General features: G+C 41.1%; 1 protein-coding gene across 9 annotated transcripts in view; it reads left to right on the plus strand.

The window, feature by feature from the left end:
* Nucleotides 1–16,754, plus strand: part of DCUN1D4 (defective in cullin neddylation 1 domain containing 4) — an 81,649-nt gene that overhangs the window by 45,826 nt on the left and 19,069 nt on the right. For all 9 annotated transcript variants that reach the window (XM_028506046.2, XM_028506047.2, XM_028506049.2 and 6 more), the window contains 2 exons: nucleotides 6,082–6,152; nucleotides 10,958–11,049. In XM_028506046.2, coding sequence (XP_028361847.1) covers nucleotides 6,082–6,152; nucleotides 10,958–11,049 — 163 coding nt within the window. The remainder of the gene's footprint in view (nucleotides 1–6,081; nucleotides 6,153–10,957; nucleotides 11,050–16,754) is intronic.

The following is a 16,754-nucleotide window of genomic DNA, read 5'->3' on the forward strand; positions in this document are numbered from 1 at the left end:
ATTCTTTATTGATTATGCTGTTACAGTTGTCCCAGTTTTTCCCCCTTTTTTCCCCCTCCTCCCTGTACCCCCCAACCATCCAGCATTCCCCACTTTAGTTCATGTCCATGAACAAAGTACATGTAAGTTCTTTGAGTCCTCTGTTTCCTATACCATTTTTGGCCTCCCCCTGTCTATTTTATGCCTACCAGTTACGCTTCTTATTCCCTGTACCTTCCCCCCGCCCCATTCCTCCCCTCCCCTTCCCCACTGAAAACCCTCCATGTGATCTCCATTTCTCTGATTCTGGTCCTGTTCCAGCTGTTTGCTTAGTTTTGTTTCCATTGTTTTTCTTTTTTTTTAGGTTCATTTGTTGATAGTTGTGAGTTTGTTGTCATATTACTATTCATAGTTTTTGGTCTTCTTCAATTTCTTAGATAAGTCCCTTTAACATTCATATAAGAATGGCTTGGTGATGATGAACTCCTTTAATTTGACCTTATCTGGGAAGTACTTCATCTGCCCATCCGTTCTAAATGATAGCTTTGCTGGATAGAGTAATCTTGGATGTAGGTCCTTGCCTTTCATGGCTCGGAATACTTCTTTCCAGCCCCTTCTTGCCTGTAAGGTTTCTTTTGAGAAATCAGCTGATGGTCTTATAGGTACTCCTTTGTAGGTAACTCTCTCTTTTTCCTCTTGCTGCTTTCAAGATTCTCTCTTTGTCTTTAATCTTGGATAGCTTAATGATGATGTGCCTTGGTGTGTTCCTCTTTGAGTCCAACTTCTTTGGGACTCTCTGGGCTTCCTTTGCCAGATTGAGGAAGTCTTCCTTCATTATTTGTTCAAATAAGTTTTCCATTTCTTGCTCTTGTTCTTCTCCTTCTGGCACCCCAATAATTCGGATATTGGAATGTTTAAAGTTGTTCCAGAGGTTCCTAAGCCTCTCTTTATTTTTTTGAATTCTTGTTTCTTCATTCTGTTCTGGTTGGCTGTTTATCTCTTCCCTTTGTTTCAAATCATTGATTTGAGTCCTGGTTTCCTTCCTGTCACTGTTGGTTCCCTGAATATTTTGTTTTGTTTCACTTTGGTTACCCTTCATTTGTTCTTTCATATTGGGAGAAGGCTTGATCGATTCTGGTGAACATTTTGATTATCAGGGCTTTGAACTCTCCATCAGATAGATTGGCTATCTCCTTATTGCTTAGCTCTCTTTTTGGAGTTTTGCTCTGTTCTTTCATTTGGGCCATATTTCTTTGTTCAGGGCCCCTGTTAAGTTGTAAGGGGGAGGGGCAACTCTCTTTGCTGCGCTGCGTGCTGCCTGTGGGGGAGGGACCGGAGAGGGAACAGTGCAGCTCGCCTGCTGGGCTCTGGCCCCACTTTCACGTGAGACTGGGAGTTTCTCCCACCGTGACAACCCCCACCATAGTCCATAGTCAGCTCTGAGTCTCAGTTTCCCGTTCAGTGAGCCCTGCCCACCCGGTCTGCTGCCTTGCTGTGGGCTCTCTCTGTCTGCCTGTCTTACTGGTCTGGTTGGTATCTAGTGACTGGCTCTTTAATTCCTTGGTGGTTTGAGTTCCATGTAATTTGATTTTCTGGCACTTCTGGTTGTTTATTGATTTTAGATTGGTTGTTATCCTCCTTTGGGTTGTGCGAGGAAGTGAAGCGTTTCTACCTATGTCTCCATCTTGGCCGGATCTCATCATAGCTTATTGTAGATAAAATTTTTTCTTTACAAACCATCTTCCTCACACCCCACGTCTAACCCACTGTGTATTAACCAGTGGTGTATTGGTTAGAATGAGATTGCTCATTTCTACAGGGCAATTGATAAATTCTGTATAAATATAACCCTAATCCCAATGAACAATGTGATTACAAATAGATCTGAATATGTGCATGAGAATGATAAAGAGGTGAAAGAAAAAGTTGTTTTAGATGGCAGGATTATGGGTAGTTTTTTAGTAATGTTAATTGACCAGCTATCTTTTAATGTTTCTAAGATAAAATAATTACTTTTGGCAGAGTCATATTATTGCAAATCATACTGTTAAAAACTTGATCTTTTAAAGCACAGGGCATGTGTGTACAATTAATATGAGAGTGGCAGCACATAAAATATGGAAAAAATGGAAAGCATGGATAACTAACATTCCTACTGTACGGTATACACCAGCAAACCTTCTTTGAGGGCTTCCCAGTCAACAGAAGCACTGTACTCATTTTCTGTGGTGGCAGAAGACAAATGAATTGAGAAGCATTGTCTTCGTAATGGGTATTGATAGAAGGAGGAGGCAGTAACCAGGATGGAGGGTGTAGATGGGGAGAGCAGCCCCAAGACACTCAGGCCTAGTGCGCAAGCATGGGAAATGCAGGCGGCTGGCTGGGCTCAAGAATAGGTTACAGTAAAGGAGCTTTTATAAAATCAGGAAGAATGAAAACCAAAGAAAGGAATTTATAAAGAACTGAAAAGTAACCTTTTTTTTTAACTTTATGGAGCCACCTGTAATGAGTACCATCAGTAAATACCAAAAAGGCATCATTCCTAAAAACAAAACCTCTTAGCAAAGTAGGGACAGATGGGTACTTCCTTATGAGAATAATTATTCTTTAATCTCATAGCCTAAATACTTCATAGTAGTGGAATGATGAACGTACACACATATTCACATACGGTGGAGAAAAGGGAAATGTGTCAGCTAACAAGAACAAAGTAACTGTATAGGGACTCTCACTGGAAGATTGTCAGACATACTTAGTGAAAAAAGCAAGGTGTAGAATTTATAGGTACAGCATGAACTCATGTATATAGATAAACAAATTTGAAACTGCATTTCAACCCTGGCCGGTGTGGCTCAGTTGGTTGGAGTGTCATTCCATAACTGAAGGTCACAGGTTCTATCCCCATGCTGGGTGCATGTGAACGGGATCACACACACCTGGAGTGGTGGGGATGCTACCAACCAGTTGATGCTTCTCTGTCATATTTCTGTTTCTCTCTCTCCTTTACTTTCCCCTTTTTTCTCCAAAAGCAATGAAAAAAATGTCTTTGGGTGATGATTAAAACAAATATAAAAACTAAAACTAAAACTGCATTTATTGTATATTTGCACATGAAATAAAAAAGTAAATACATAGCAAAAAAGTCTGGAAGGATACATGCCTAACTGGTTAGGAAAAGGAGAAAGCAGGCTTTTTCTTTTTACTCTATTTTACTCAGATTGTCTCTGTTTGAACATTTTACTATGTGAATGTGTTAATGTATTCTTTGTGTAACATATGAATGTGCACATGAGGGTATATTGGGCTCTCAAACCTAAAGCTAGCCACATATCAAATGATAAAATACTGTTTTCACATTTGAGTCAAAAATGAGATAAGTATGGCCACTGTTCTTATTTCCCATTGCTTTGGAAGTTATTAGGTAGTGTTGTTCTATACAAGACAGAAAGAAAGGGCATAAATATTGGAAAGGAGGAGGTAAAAATGATCACATATTAGAGAGGAAATGATTAAATTATTGTATACTTGGGAAGTGAAAGAGAATTGCCTGGACAAACTTGGAAACAGCAAATAAACACGTATGTGTTTCATATGTGTAGAGGCTTAGTTTGGGGAGGGTGCTTAAAGAGGCTCGTTAATAAACTTTTACCTCAGGTGAAATTTTATTTCACGTTTATGTGTTAAAGTAGCAAAAATAACCAAATTAAAAATTAGGTAAACTTTTATTTGAATGATAATTCAAATAAAATAATCCCCCTATAATCAAGTTAAGGATACATAGAAAAATTTGTAAAATAAAAGGAGCAAAATAAATACCAGAAAAACGTAACAAATTTGAATATGAAACAAAACATTTTATAACAAAAATAGCACATAAATGAGTAAAATAAAAATAACAGCATGCAGAAAAAGTATTTGCTGCAGCCAGATTATGAGAAGGACCTGAATTTGTAGTTTAGGGGAGGCAAGGATTTGAGAGAAGAGAAGTAACTAGACTTTCCTATAAGCACTCCAGATGATTTTATTTATTTATTTATTTATTTATTTATTTTAAAAGATTTTTTTATGTATTTTTAGAAACAGGGGAAGGGAGGGAGAAAGAAAGGTAGAAAAAATATCAATGTGTGGTTGTCTCTCACACACCCCTCCTGGAGTCCTGGCCTGTGACCCAGGTATGTGCCCTGATGGGGAATTGAACTGGCGACCCTTTGCTTTGCAGTCTGGAGCTCTATCCACTGAGCCACACCAGCTAGGGCTCCAGGTGATTTTAATATACCCATCCTTTATTCAAACAACCACCCTATACATTCATTGTGGTTTATTTTTCCTAGCATTGTATGGGGTCACAAAGGACTGCTTGACTCAGACTCTGCTGGGGGTAGGGAGACGGGGAAGGCTGCCTGTCTGGTTTAGCCTGCAAAGGTTGAAGGAGTTAGCCGGGTAAGTGGGAGAGGGGGAGAAAAAGATGGACCGAGGCGGCAGAGCAGTGTGGTGCTAGCTATGAGTCAGGATGTGTGTGTAGAGCAAACCACAGGAAGTGTTTCTACATCTCAGTTTTTATTCACTCAGCAGTATTTATTGATTCACTTATTTCTAAGAAACTTAATTTGAAGGTGGAAAGATATGAGGCTGAAGAGAAAGAGAGGCACTAGATCAGAGGGTACCTTTGATACTCAGATACTTTGAGCTTTATCTTCAGGTAGTGGCGAGACATTGGAGGACTGACTAAGGTATGTGGGATGGGTCAGCGGGGACCAGGCTCTGGAATTAGGGAGAACCTGAGGAAACTGCTGTGTAATCTTAAGTGAGAGGATCAAGCCTGAACAGGTTGGTGCAGGATAGATCCAATTAGGAAATATCGGGAAGGAGAAATTGGCAGTGTACTTGAATATTGATCGGATGTGGAAAGTATATAAGGGGGGAGTCCAGGATGACTCCCAGGTTTCTGTTTCTGGTGGCACCACCAGTGGAGACGGAAGCAAGGAGGACAAGTGGACTTGGCATGGAGAGATGACGGCCCCAGTGAGGTGGTAGTGGACAATGCAGAATGTGGGGGGAGTAGGTTTAGGGCAGAAGACGAGTCATGACAGTTAAAGAGGAGGTGAGGTGGTCCGAAAGTGAGGGGAAAAGTGTGGGCTAGGAAGAGATCTGGATAGTACCTGACACCCCAGGTAGGGCTGAAATTTTCCAGGGAGAGCGTGTAGGATGAATTAGAAGAGGTTTACAGATGGAACTCTGCACGTGAAATTTAGCAAGTCTGGAGAAGCACAGGAACCCATAAAGAAGCTAACAGAGGAGAAGCTAACAGGGGGAAGCTGGGAGGGAAAGGGCACTTCCAGGAGTCACGGGAGGAAAGGTTTGTGAAGGAAGAAGTGCTTCAAATTTTCCGATATCACAGAGAGGTCAAATAAAAGAAAGATGGACTGCGTCTATTCAACTCGGCAGTTAGGGGGTTATTAGTGACTTTGGCAAGGAGAGTTTGAGTGGAGGGCGGAGAGCAGAAACCACATGGTGTGGTTGAAGAATGAATGGGGGACAAGGTAGAGATGGGGAGCTGGACGGTTCTTTCAGGAAGAAATGAAGCTAAGGCTAGACTGGAGAGAGAGGCTTATTGCCTGTTCAAGGACAGAAACACAACTTGATTTGTTTTTCTGTGTAAAAAAAAACACAATTGTATATTTTTCCCAATTTTTATAAAGAATATTATGTTTCTTTGCTATGTTTCCAACAATTATTATATGTATTGAAATTATTACCAAAATAAGAATAGAGCTTTAAGCTGCTTTAATGAAGAGTAGAAATTGAACTCAAGTATCCATATCTTTAGACATAAGTCATGTATGTCATATGTCCATGTGTTGAGGAACATGGCAGTATACGGACATAAATGATTGTGCGGAGTGGAGTTCTTTAGAACTGAAACGCTGGAATATTTTTCAGTTGGTACTTGCTGATTTCTTTCTTCAGAAAGGAGTTGTAGCCCTTAAGTGTCACTCGTTTTAGTTCACTTGGATAATAACTACTTTGATGATGTAACACTACTATAGTAGTAATAGTGCGCATGGTTAGATTTAATTTATGTGAGATTGCATTTCACTGCAGGTACTGATGATGTCGTAGGTCCTGAAGGCATGGAAAAATTTTGTGAAGACATTGGCGTTGAACCAGAAAATGTAAGTCTAACGTAGTAAGTCGCGTGAATCAGCTGATTATTTTTTTAAAGCCTTTTGTCCCTTGACAAATAAAGCAATAATAAAAAAGCAATGGTGTTAGTTTTTATGAGGCAATCTAAGAAATACGTTTCAATTCTAATTTAATTTCTAATTGAATTTTTTTCTTGTAGTTGGTATGGGGTACAGTCGTTTTTTTCCTCTCATGTTTAATTTCTTACATACTAAAGGTACAAGATTTTAAAAAAGTGGTGTGGGCCTGTGTATGTACAGTGACAGATCAGCTGGGGGACTGAGTCACGACGCTGTGTCCCTCGTCTCCCTCTGCGGTGGTCCCAGTCTCATGGAGAATTCATCCAGGACTTTGGATAATTGTTCATAAGGGTTTTGAGTAGATTATAATTATCAATTTTTCACAGCTCTTTTACTTCCAGTTGAATTTGGTTCAGAAAGAGATTGCTTGTTAGTGTTAAGGCCCTATGTACTTCCCTTAAAAAAATGTAAGGCGGCCCTGACTGGTGTGGCTCAGGGGGAGGGTTGTCCCATAGACGGAAAGGTGGTGGGTTTGGGCCCAGCTGGGGGATGTGCGAGAGGCAGCTGGCCGATGTTCCCCTCTCATATGGACATTTCTCCCCTTGTTCTCCCTCTCTCTCAAATCAGTAAGCATGCCCTCGGGTGAGGATTTAAAAGATCCTGATTAGAAGTTATTTTATATGCTTAATTATTTTTGTCTAATTCTTATCATCATGTTATTGTTAAATATTTTTTTTCCTGTTCCCACATCTGCTCTCACACTAGAATGAGAAATTACGCTGATACAAATGCCCTGGATCATTAACTGTGCAGTTTAATATTACATTAGCCTTCCAATTTAACAAATATGCCTCAGATCCTAAATGAATTTATGACCTGGAAGCGGTCTCGAGATCAGCCCCTTCATTCAGACTGTTTGCAGGGTATCTCGCGCCCATGTGTATGTATCATGCTGTAAAAGGAAACTGGGAATTGAGACATCGCACATTTGTTATTAAAACTTTTTTTGTCCTCATCATTCCTATGTCTTTGTTCTCTTCTGCTTTCCCCGTAATAACATTTTAAATTTTCTTAAGAGCCTTTGGAATGTCTTTAACTTATTACATGGAATTTTGTCTATATTTTAAAATTTAATATGATCTACTTCAGGTATCTAGATAAATTATTCAGCTGGGTGTAAAGGTTTGGGGACGGCAATGTTTATTACCCGATGTGGTCCATCAACTACGCATAGACATAGAAAACGTGGGGGGCTCCGTCCAGCAGAGCTCCCCCTGCCACCGCAGATGAAAATGAGTCTACCAAGACATGATCTGCTTGGGGAGGAAAGGCTGACCAGTCTTTCAGAGGGAAAGTCCTCGAGCCTTTTTCTCAGCGCCCCATGTTATTGGGTTTAGTTGGCACAGGAATGAATACAGGGTGTGTACATAAAGCTCATCAGTCATTGTCAGGCAGTCATTGTCAGGCAGTAATGTCAGTCATTGTCAGGCAGTAAACCTCAACATTCAAAGAACGATGAGGGCTTATTCTGAGTCGGGGTCAAATAGATCGAGTGATGCCAAAGGGCCATAAAACTTTGGGAAACAAACTCATTTTATGCTTGGACCCTGAACATTTAAAATGAGGGCATTCTCAGCAAAGCAGGTTTCAAAGGATTTTGTACATTCTTTCTTTGGCCTGATCACCCTGGGAACTGCCCGTTCCGGCACAGGGCGGCACCGCCTCCAGCATTGTTTTAGGCTTAAGTCAGATGGGGGATGTGGGCAGCTAAGAGGTTAGGAGACTTCTTACAGATAGAATGAGAACTCAGGCTATGACAAAGCTGAGGGGTGAAGGTCTATCACCCCTTTTTTATAGTCCCCCAAGTCCTTCCTTGATGGTCCCTTCATGATTGTGCCTATTGTAGATTTTTCCTCCCTTGAGGAATCTTACTCGTCATTGACTATCCAGCCATCCTCCAGGGGTCAAGCAGGGTGAAGTAATTTAGGGGGTAGAGGCTGTGCCCCTGCCAGGAGGATAAGTTTTGTCTCCTTAGGGGCTTTTGGTCCCAAGGTCCCCTTGCTGTGGGGCCTTTTTGCCTGTGGGCAGGGTTACAGCTCCTGAAACCAGGCAGGACGGTTCCCAACAGAAAACAACATACACTGACTTTAAGAAGGATGTGTCCTGATGAGAGCTGGGCCAAGGTTGCCAGGGTGTTTTGTGAGCAGGCTCACAGTGAACTGGCCTTGACAGGCCAGAGATTCCATTCGGAGGACAGCAGCCCGCATTGGATCAGAGGGGTGGGCAGTAGGGCCAGCGGTGAGGAGATCAGGAGGCCAGGGTCCGGCTGTGGGCGTGAGGGGCATGAAGTGGGCATTTGCTCTCAGAGGTGGAAAGGCCTGTCAGGGTGCAAGGGCGGTGCTGATGTGGATTCTAACTGAAAAGAGGGGTTCCCAGCTCTTCCAAGTTCCTCACCCCCGAATAGCAGTACTCAGTAGAAGAGAGCTGCTATTATTGCTCTTTTGGGGGCAGTTAGGAGTCCTTGAGCTCTCTCTTTCTGTAGAAATAGGGTTGAAATGTTGAATCACACACATTGAAGTCTAAAAGACCAAATTTAGAATATTATTTTAAAGCATTTTTTACTGTACCTCAATTCTAAGGTGCCACTAATAGAAGTTGTGTAAGCAGTATCACCACTAATAAAAAAATGTTGCTAAATAAACTCTGATATGCCATTAATTGGGAACGCATCTCAATTTCAGAAATGTTAACATTTGAAAAACGAGCAGCAAACTAGTTTTTAAAAGGCTGTCTGTGTCAATGAGTAAGCATTTTAACGTATTTAAAACTCTCACCTTACCTGATATTTATAGCTTATGAAATTTAAGCAGGTTGTCAAATTCAAGTCTACTTTCATTTACTGAGGTAACAGCAAGATCATTTAAGTATAAGTCTCCTTATTAGCTCTCATAAGGAAAGGTCTATTTTATGTAAAGAAGTAGCTGCTGCGAACATCTGCTTTGGCAGTTGAGACATATTTCATGTACGCTGTGTTCTTGTGCCTTCACCATTTTTTCTATTAAGTGTTTATGTGGAATTTTCAGTCTCTCTAATAGAGGATTAAGTATAGATATTGAGAGCTTAAGTTTGAATTAGAAAATGTGGGCTCAAGAGATGAGAAAAATCCTCGAATGTGTGAATATTTTGAAGAACATATAACTTCTTTTGGGAAATTCTTCTCAGCAGCCCAGTGGTCTCTTAAGTTACCATTTTTTAAACCTATTTAACAGTCATTTGGTGATGATGTGCATATAATGTAGAAACATTGGCTTCTAATCAGTCCTCATAGTCTACCTAGTAATATAGAGCTTTAAAATCTAAAACACGTGGTGACTTTAAAAGTGATGTGTACTGATGTAATTGATATTTGATGAAAGGAAATTTTAAACAGAAGAAGTACACTTAATCCTACCATCATAGACAGCTATTTTGATATTTTTGTGTGGCGCCCGCGGAGAAGTGATCGGGCCGTAACGCTTCCCTGGTGCTCAGTACAGGCACAGCTCTATTTACATGGAATATCGCGCTACTTTTAAATAATTTCCCCCGGTGTAAATAGTTGAATTTATAAACAGTAATGTATTTGTGATACAACCCCACTGTATATGTCTCACCACCCACCTTTTCGTTTTTTACCACTCGGTTCTGCACCTTGCTCTTTTCATTGAATAGATCTTGGAGATTGTTCCCTATTTGTAGACTTATTGGTCCTAATGGGGGCATCGTATCCCTTTGTGTGGAATGGATTGGGTTGGCCAAAAAGTATATTTTGTTTTTTCTGTTAAGATGGTTCTAGGAGCACTTAGTTTTCTTTAACTTTATTAGAAACCATTTTATTAGATTGTATTGTAACGGCTGTTGTATCAGTGTGCATTTAAAGAAAAACTTACCAAAACTGGTGAATTTTTGTGTAGCCAATTTTAATATTGAAGATGGAAGAAAATACACAACATTTTCAGCATATTATGCTTTACTACTTCAAGAAAGGTAAAAATGCAACTGAAAAGCAAAAAAGGATTTGTGCAGTGTATGGAGATGGTTACGTGACTGATCATATGTGTCAAAGTGATTTGTGATGTTTCATGCTGGAGATTTCTTGCTGGACGATGCTCCACAGTCAGGTAGACCAGTTGGAGTTGATAGTCATCAAATCAAGACATTTACTGAGAATGATCAACGTTCTACCAAGTGGGAGTTAGCTGATATAGTCAAATATCCAAATCAATAAAGTTATTGGTGAAAGTGAAAAATGTGTCAAATTTTATGGAACAAAACAAATGGACATTTTGGACCACCTAGTATTTAGCAAACAAGTATTTAATAACTACCACCTTATTTATAAATGTTTGTTTTCAATCTTGTGCTTCTGCAGATAGTACTGTGGTAATTATTGCTGAATGTACATGTTTGCACACACCTGCAGGTGTATCTATAAGCTAACTTTCCACAGATGGAATTGCCGACTGCGTAACTGGTTTTCATTTTAATGGATACGCAGAACTGCCCTCTGGAACGGTTTTCACACTTTCACCATCATGCTTCAGAAGAGTTTGTGTTTCTCCAGACCCTCGTGCACACATTGAGTTACACCAAACTCGAGAACTCGTTTGTGAAATCACTGTTGTTATTTCAGTGACTAAACTACAGTGAACAGAAGCACCTTGCAAGATGTTAATGTATTTGATTGCTGAGATCCGTTCTGATTTGATTGGGCTTTCTTTTTTTTTTTTTAACAGGTAGTTATGCTTGTCCTAGCTTGGAAATTGGATGCACAAAATATGGGTTATTTTACTCTACAGGAATGGTTAAAAGGAATGACTTCTCTACAGTAAGTCCCGAGACTCTCTTGAGGGGTCCCTACTGTCCCAAGCTGGTCTCCTCCTCCCAGGATCTCGGGGAGTCTGGGTTGGGTGACTGGAAGAAGGCCAGGTGTCTTGGCAGATTTCAGAGGGGGCCATGGGTTTAAAGGCCATGCGTAGTTTATATGAGGAGCAGGGCTTTATGGTTGAATTTTATCAATTAAAGTTTTTATGTAAGTGTATACTATTTATTTTAGTATTCGTCTACAGCAACTCCGCCCAATAGAAATAGGCCAGTCTTTTCTCGTGTGTGAGCCACATATGTAAGTTAAATTTTTCCAGTAGCCACATCAAAAAAGTATAGAAAGAAACAGGTAAAATTAATTTTAATATATTTTATTTAACCCAAAACAGTACCGTTCCAGTGTGTAATCAGTATTTTAAAAATCAATGAGCTATTGTACATTATTTGTTCATATTAAATCTTCAAAATCTGGTGTGTGTTTTACACTTAAGATCTATCTCAGTTTGTTTGCATCAGCTGCATTTCAAGTGATCAGTAGCCATGTGTGTCTGGTGGCTGCTGTGTTAGACGGCACAGGGCTAGAGCTTAAAGAGGAAAGGGGCTTTTTAGAGCCTGGTTTATAATTAATGAGAAAAAAATTGAGTAAAATATAACTTACAAGTGCAGATGTTTGATATCTTCTATTTTACATATCTGTTTTAGCTTAGGGCAAAATTGGAATTTCATTACTCTAGTGATTAAAAAATAGTAATAATAAAGATTGTGTTTGTGGTACCTGGCCCAGAATAAGAAAAAAAACAGTGGTTTTATATGTTCATTTTGTGCTTGTGTGTGTGCTGTGTTTGTGTATATATACATGTGTGTTTGTTAAGAGTTTCATTCAAGAAAAATTGTTACTCTCTGTTACGCATTGAAGGGTACAGTAGCAGTGCATAAGTAAACATTTCAAATGGTATAGAAGGTAAAGTACTAATTTTTAACATAGTAACTTTGATGTAGAGTACTTGGAATGACAATCTTTTTTTCCCACTTTAATTAGGAAATAAGACTTCAGTTTTTATTAGATTAAAATTGGAGCTGAAGTGGTTTTATTTAAATAATTTTGGAATTTGTCAGCCTTTAGTATCGTTGTCCGTTTGTTACTGGAAATAGTGCTTTATCTGTGCTGTGCGTTAGTGGCCTGTGAAGCCTTATCACTGTTTCCCATTTGAGCCTCAAATCTTACTGGGCAGATCAGGCCTGATCCTCGCTCACGTTACAAGTGGGGAAACTGAGGTTCGGAGGGCATGTGTGACTGTGCGAGTAGGTGGCAGAGGTGGAACGAAACCCGAGACTTCTGACTCTGAGATCACACACTTCCTCTACAGCTCTTGCCTGGTGGCCAATGAGTTTTAGGCAAAAACCAAATACCTTTTTACAAATACACTTTCCTCTCAGAATGCCCTAGAGTTTTAGGGTTAAGTCTCTGAAATCTCTAACATTGTGTTTTCATGTTGGCAGTCAACTCCTTAGGATTTTAAGCCTTTCCCTCTTCCATCGTTCTCCTCGCTGCCTTTCTTTGCCGCTGCCCGAGTGGCGGCCGTGGGGCTGCTCCTTAGCAGTGCCCCTGCGGTGGCGACTGCGGCCACGCCAGGATGTTATTTCAGAGCTTCAGAGGAGGACTGTCGCCATTTTTTCAGGCACATTTTCATTTGTCTTAAGAGTGTAACAGCTGTCTTTGCAGAGTTCTAGATTGTTTTTTTACATTGCCTTTACAAAAGAATATTACATGGTGCCAGGCTTTGCCCCTGTGTTTTGAAGGGCCTCACCACCTGGAACATGAGATGTGCAGTTCCCGGGAGAGGTCTGTGTGTGTGTTTGGGAGGGCACTTTGCAGGCCCTTCATTGGGGACTCTGCGTGGTGGCAGGTGGCTTCCCATAGAATTCAGGGGTTAGTGACAAGCCTGAATCCCTGTACAGGCACTGAAGAATTTGCTTTTTTTTCTTTGTGATACGAAACTCTGAGATTTTTTTTTTCATCAATGAGGTGCAGATGTTTAATTACTCAGGAAACCTGTATGGTTCTTTGTAGTTCAAAAAACAGACCAATTTCATGTTTTAAGAACCCCCTCAGCCTCCCTGGATTTATCATTTGTTTGGCATTAAATATTGGAATGGTAGTGGTGTGCCAAGCACAGGGTCCTGGGTCCTGGGTCCTGGGGAAACAAAACCTATGAGCAAGATGAAGTCCATTTGGGGTTGGGGCTTAGAAGCAATAAATGTTCAGGCAAAAGATCCAAAAGTAGTAAAGTCAATTCTCTTTTTGTAAACTATAAATATAAGTGCTGTATTTGTAAGGTATGCACACAGTAAATAAAACTCAAAGGCCAGTCATTTGTATCCTCTAAAAGATGGGGAGTTTTGGACTGAATTAAAGTGTGTATGTGACAAAATACATATAGTTTTATATGTACTATATATATGCGAGGATATCTGATGAAAATACTTCTTTAAGAAAAATGTTACTGTACAGTGGAAGTGTGCTAGAAATAGCCTGTGGGTTTCGGAACCAGGCAGCTTTGAGTCAGTTTGGTAACTTCCTGGGCGTCTCTGGTAGCATTTCTAAGATCAGGAAGGTGAACTGGTGAAAGGTGGCACACGCTTGGGCACTCAGAAATTAGTCTCGACTCTGTCTCCTTGACACTGGGTAGAGGACTCGTGGGCATGGCCTCTCCAGGGCCGGGAAGAAGTGACAGCTGCTGGTAGGCAATGTCTGTCCCCAAGCTCCCCTGGGTCACCCTCAGTCGGAGAAGGCACAGCTCTTGTTTTAGTTGACTGTCCATTTATTGTCTTGTCCCCCCAGCATGTGGTTTTAAGGTTACCACCGATGAATTAAGCTTTGTAGGGATGTTTAAGCTAAAAACAAAATGAGGTGTGTTAGAGGTGCAGGTAACTTTGCACGGGACTGATGATGGGTGGGGAGAATACCTTTGGGCTGACCAAGAGAAGGGGCAAAGGCCTTTTCTAGGTCATGCAGGAGAACTGCCTTTGATTTTATAGCCTTTGAGTACTGTTGTCCTGATTTTTGTTGATTCCAAATTTGTTTTGTGGCAGCAAAACTCAAGAAATGACCCCACGTCATGTGTATATTTTGCTCTGGCAAACGATGCTCCATCCTAGGGTGGAAGGGTCACTCTATAACTTCTGTAAGTCTCCTTACCACACGTGCGTGCATGGTACACAGGAAAGGAGGGGAAAACCGGTTGAAGAACTGAGTGGCCACTAGATGGCAACCTGTGGTTCGGACCTGGCCACTCAGTGGCCTGCTTCCCTAGTGGGTGTTGGTCCAGAGGTTCTGCCAGACAAAGCCCCCTTTAAAGCAATTACATTCTCTATCGGCGGTATCATCTCTAACTCATGTAACTATCCTTAAGAGCTGCATGAAATGGAAATGTTACTTTGGGCATTTTATACTTTATACTCCAGACAAGATTTCTTGTTTTTTCAAACCTAGGGACATCTTCGGCCAGGGTGGCTGGACCAACTCCCAGGAGTGCCGCAGAACTTGACATTTTGCCTTGCAGCTCTACCCAAAGATTCACAGTATCTTCATTTCTTTTTAGCTATGTGGTGTTATCTAAGTGAGTGGTTCCTGTCCTTGAATCTGTCGAAACAAACAAACTTCTCTTCTCACTGGGCAGGGCTGAACTAAACCACTGGCCAAAATCGGTGTAATTTCCTGTGGCTTTGGTCCTTCGTCTTTGTTTCCGGTTAAGAACAGGGATCTCTACCTTTTACGCTTTGGAGTTAGCATTCCCTCCTCTTTGACCCTCCCCCATGTTGTTAATAAAAGATTACTTATAGACATGATGATAAATGAAACCGTACGGTAGAGTGCACAGGGCGAAGTAAGCTCTGCTCCCTCACTGCTTTCTTGTGTGTCCTTTCATCCTCATCAGCCCTCTGCTGGGTCCCGGCACTGGATCTCTGACGAGGTTGTCAGTGCCTCCTTTCTCTGCCTTACCCGACCCTCCTACATAGAGATCCAGGAGGAGCTTTTCAAGACGCAAGCCTGGTCATGGACTCTTCCATGGTGGGAGGAAACTTCCGTTGGTTCTAGGATTCAGTTAAATAAAACACTGAATGAACCACAGTGACTCTTCACGGCCGCTCCCATCTCCCTTTCAGCCTCGTCTTGCTCCGTTTCCCCTCTTCCTCTACCTAGTCTAGTCACAGTGGTTTCTCTTCGACCGTGGACTTCCTGTGCTGCCTTCCACCGCTGGGCTTTCGCTCATGCTGTTCCTTTCAGCTGGAGAATGCTGTTCCTTTCCGTTGGAACATCCTCCCTCCTAAAATGTGTAGTTTCTTCTCTTTCGCTCTCAGTTTACATGTGAGTCCCTTAAAAAAAGCCTTTTCTGATCTCCAAAATAGTATGATTTTAATCTTTTTAAAAAATTTTCAAACATAGGGAAGAAATAAAGGGCATTCTGAATTACTGTAGACTCACAAATGAGACATTTACTCTAATTTTTGGCTTTTAGATATTTTATTTCAGTAGATCATGGGAACTTTTTTGTAGTTAGCTTTCATAAATGTATTGCTAAAAATAGATCAGTATGTCCTATTATGAACCATATTTTAGTTTATAAAGTATTGATAATATTTACATTGATAATACTTGTAATATGTATTATCTATACTTGGTAGGTAAAAGCTCTACAGAGAAGCATAAGAAATATATCCAGCATTGAAAAGCTTTAAAATCTCTGGTGAAAATGGTGACTATTGGTTCTAATTTTTAAGGGCTAGGTATTACAAACAAAATTAGTTTGTAAAAATAACCCATTAGTCTACTTCCTTAGGAAAATAAACAGTGTGTCACTTTCCTATGAAAATAGGTTACCATCACCAGGTTCCCCAGACAAGTAGCTGATTGCAAGGCTAAGGGAGGACAGGTACAAAGTGAGCTGAAACGTCTCGTGCCACCAAGGGAGGGCGTACTCAGAGACTGAGGGGAGCCTGTCGGAAGGACACTGGAGCCCGCTTGCAGGGGCCACTGCCCAAGTGAGGACAGTTTGTGCCTCAAAAAGAATGAAGAAAGTAATAGTTTATGACACTGAATAAAAAGCAAAAATCCTTGACTCCAAATAATAAGGAAAGTTGGTGAGTAGAACTCTTCTTTATAGAAGAATTCCAGCCAGTAAGTATAAAAGCGTGATAGAGTTAAAAAAAATCACCATTTTGCACCTTTAGGTCTGAAATCAGTTCAGGGAGGTATCGTCAGTGGAGGGCAAAACCGCTGACAGACAGTTGCTGAGCAACAGGACTCAGAGTCTCAGGGCATCCCACAGGCGGTGTACCGTTTCAGGGGGCAAAGCACCTTTCAGTGGGGAATGCAGTGGCCACCACCTTGACCAGATGAACCAGCTCAGCGTCACCAGGACTGGGACAGGCCGACATGAGCCTCCTCGTGGGGAGCACTGAGCAGGACGTCATGTGTAGAGTTCTCATCAGTGTTTGACCTACGTATAATTGTGGGGAAATTATCTGACACATTGAGATTCTGCCAAGAGTCTAATCTCTTCAGAAATGACATTGGCAGGAAAGACAGAGGAAAGGAGGACACCCTTGCAGAGACTAAGGAGACTGACGACTAAAAGCAATGTGTGAGCCTCAGTCACGTGCTGCATTGAGTTCTCTAGAGGAGCTGCTGTGAAGAAAAATGGGGGG

The sequence above is a fragment of the Phyllostomus discolor genome, chromosome 1 (assembly GCF_004126475.2).
Source record: "Phyllostomus discolor isolate MPI-MPIP mPhyDis1 chromosome 1, mPhyDis1.pri.v3, whole genome shotgun sequence".
Classification (NCBI taxonomy): Eukaryota; Metazoa; Chordata; class Mammalia; order Chiroptera; family Phyllostomidae; genus Phyllostomus; species Phyllostomus discolor.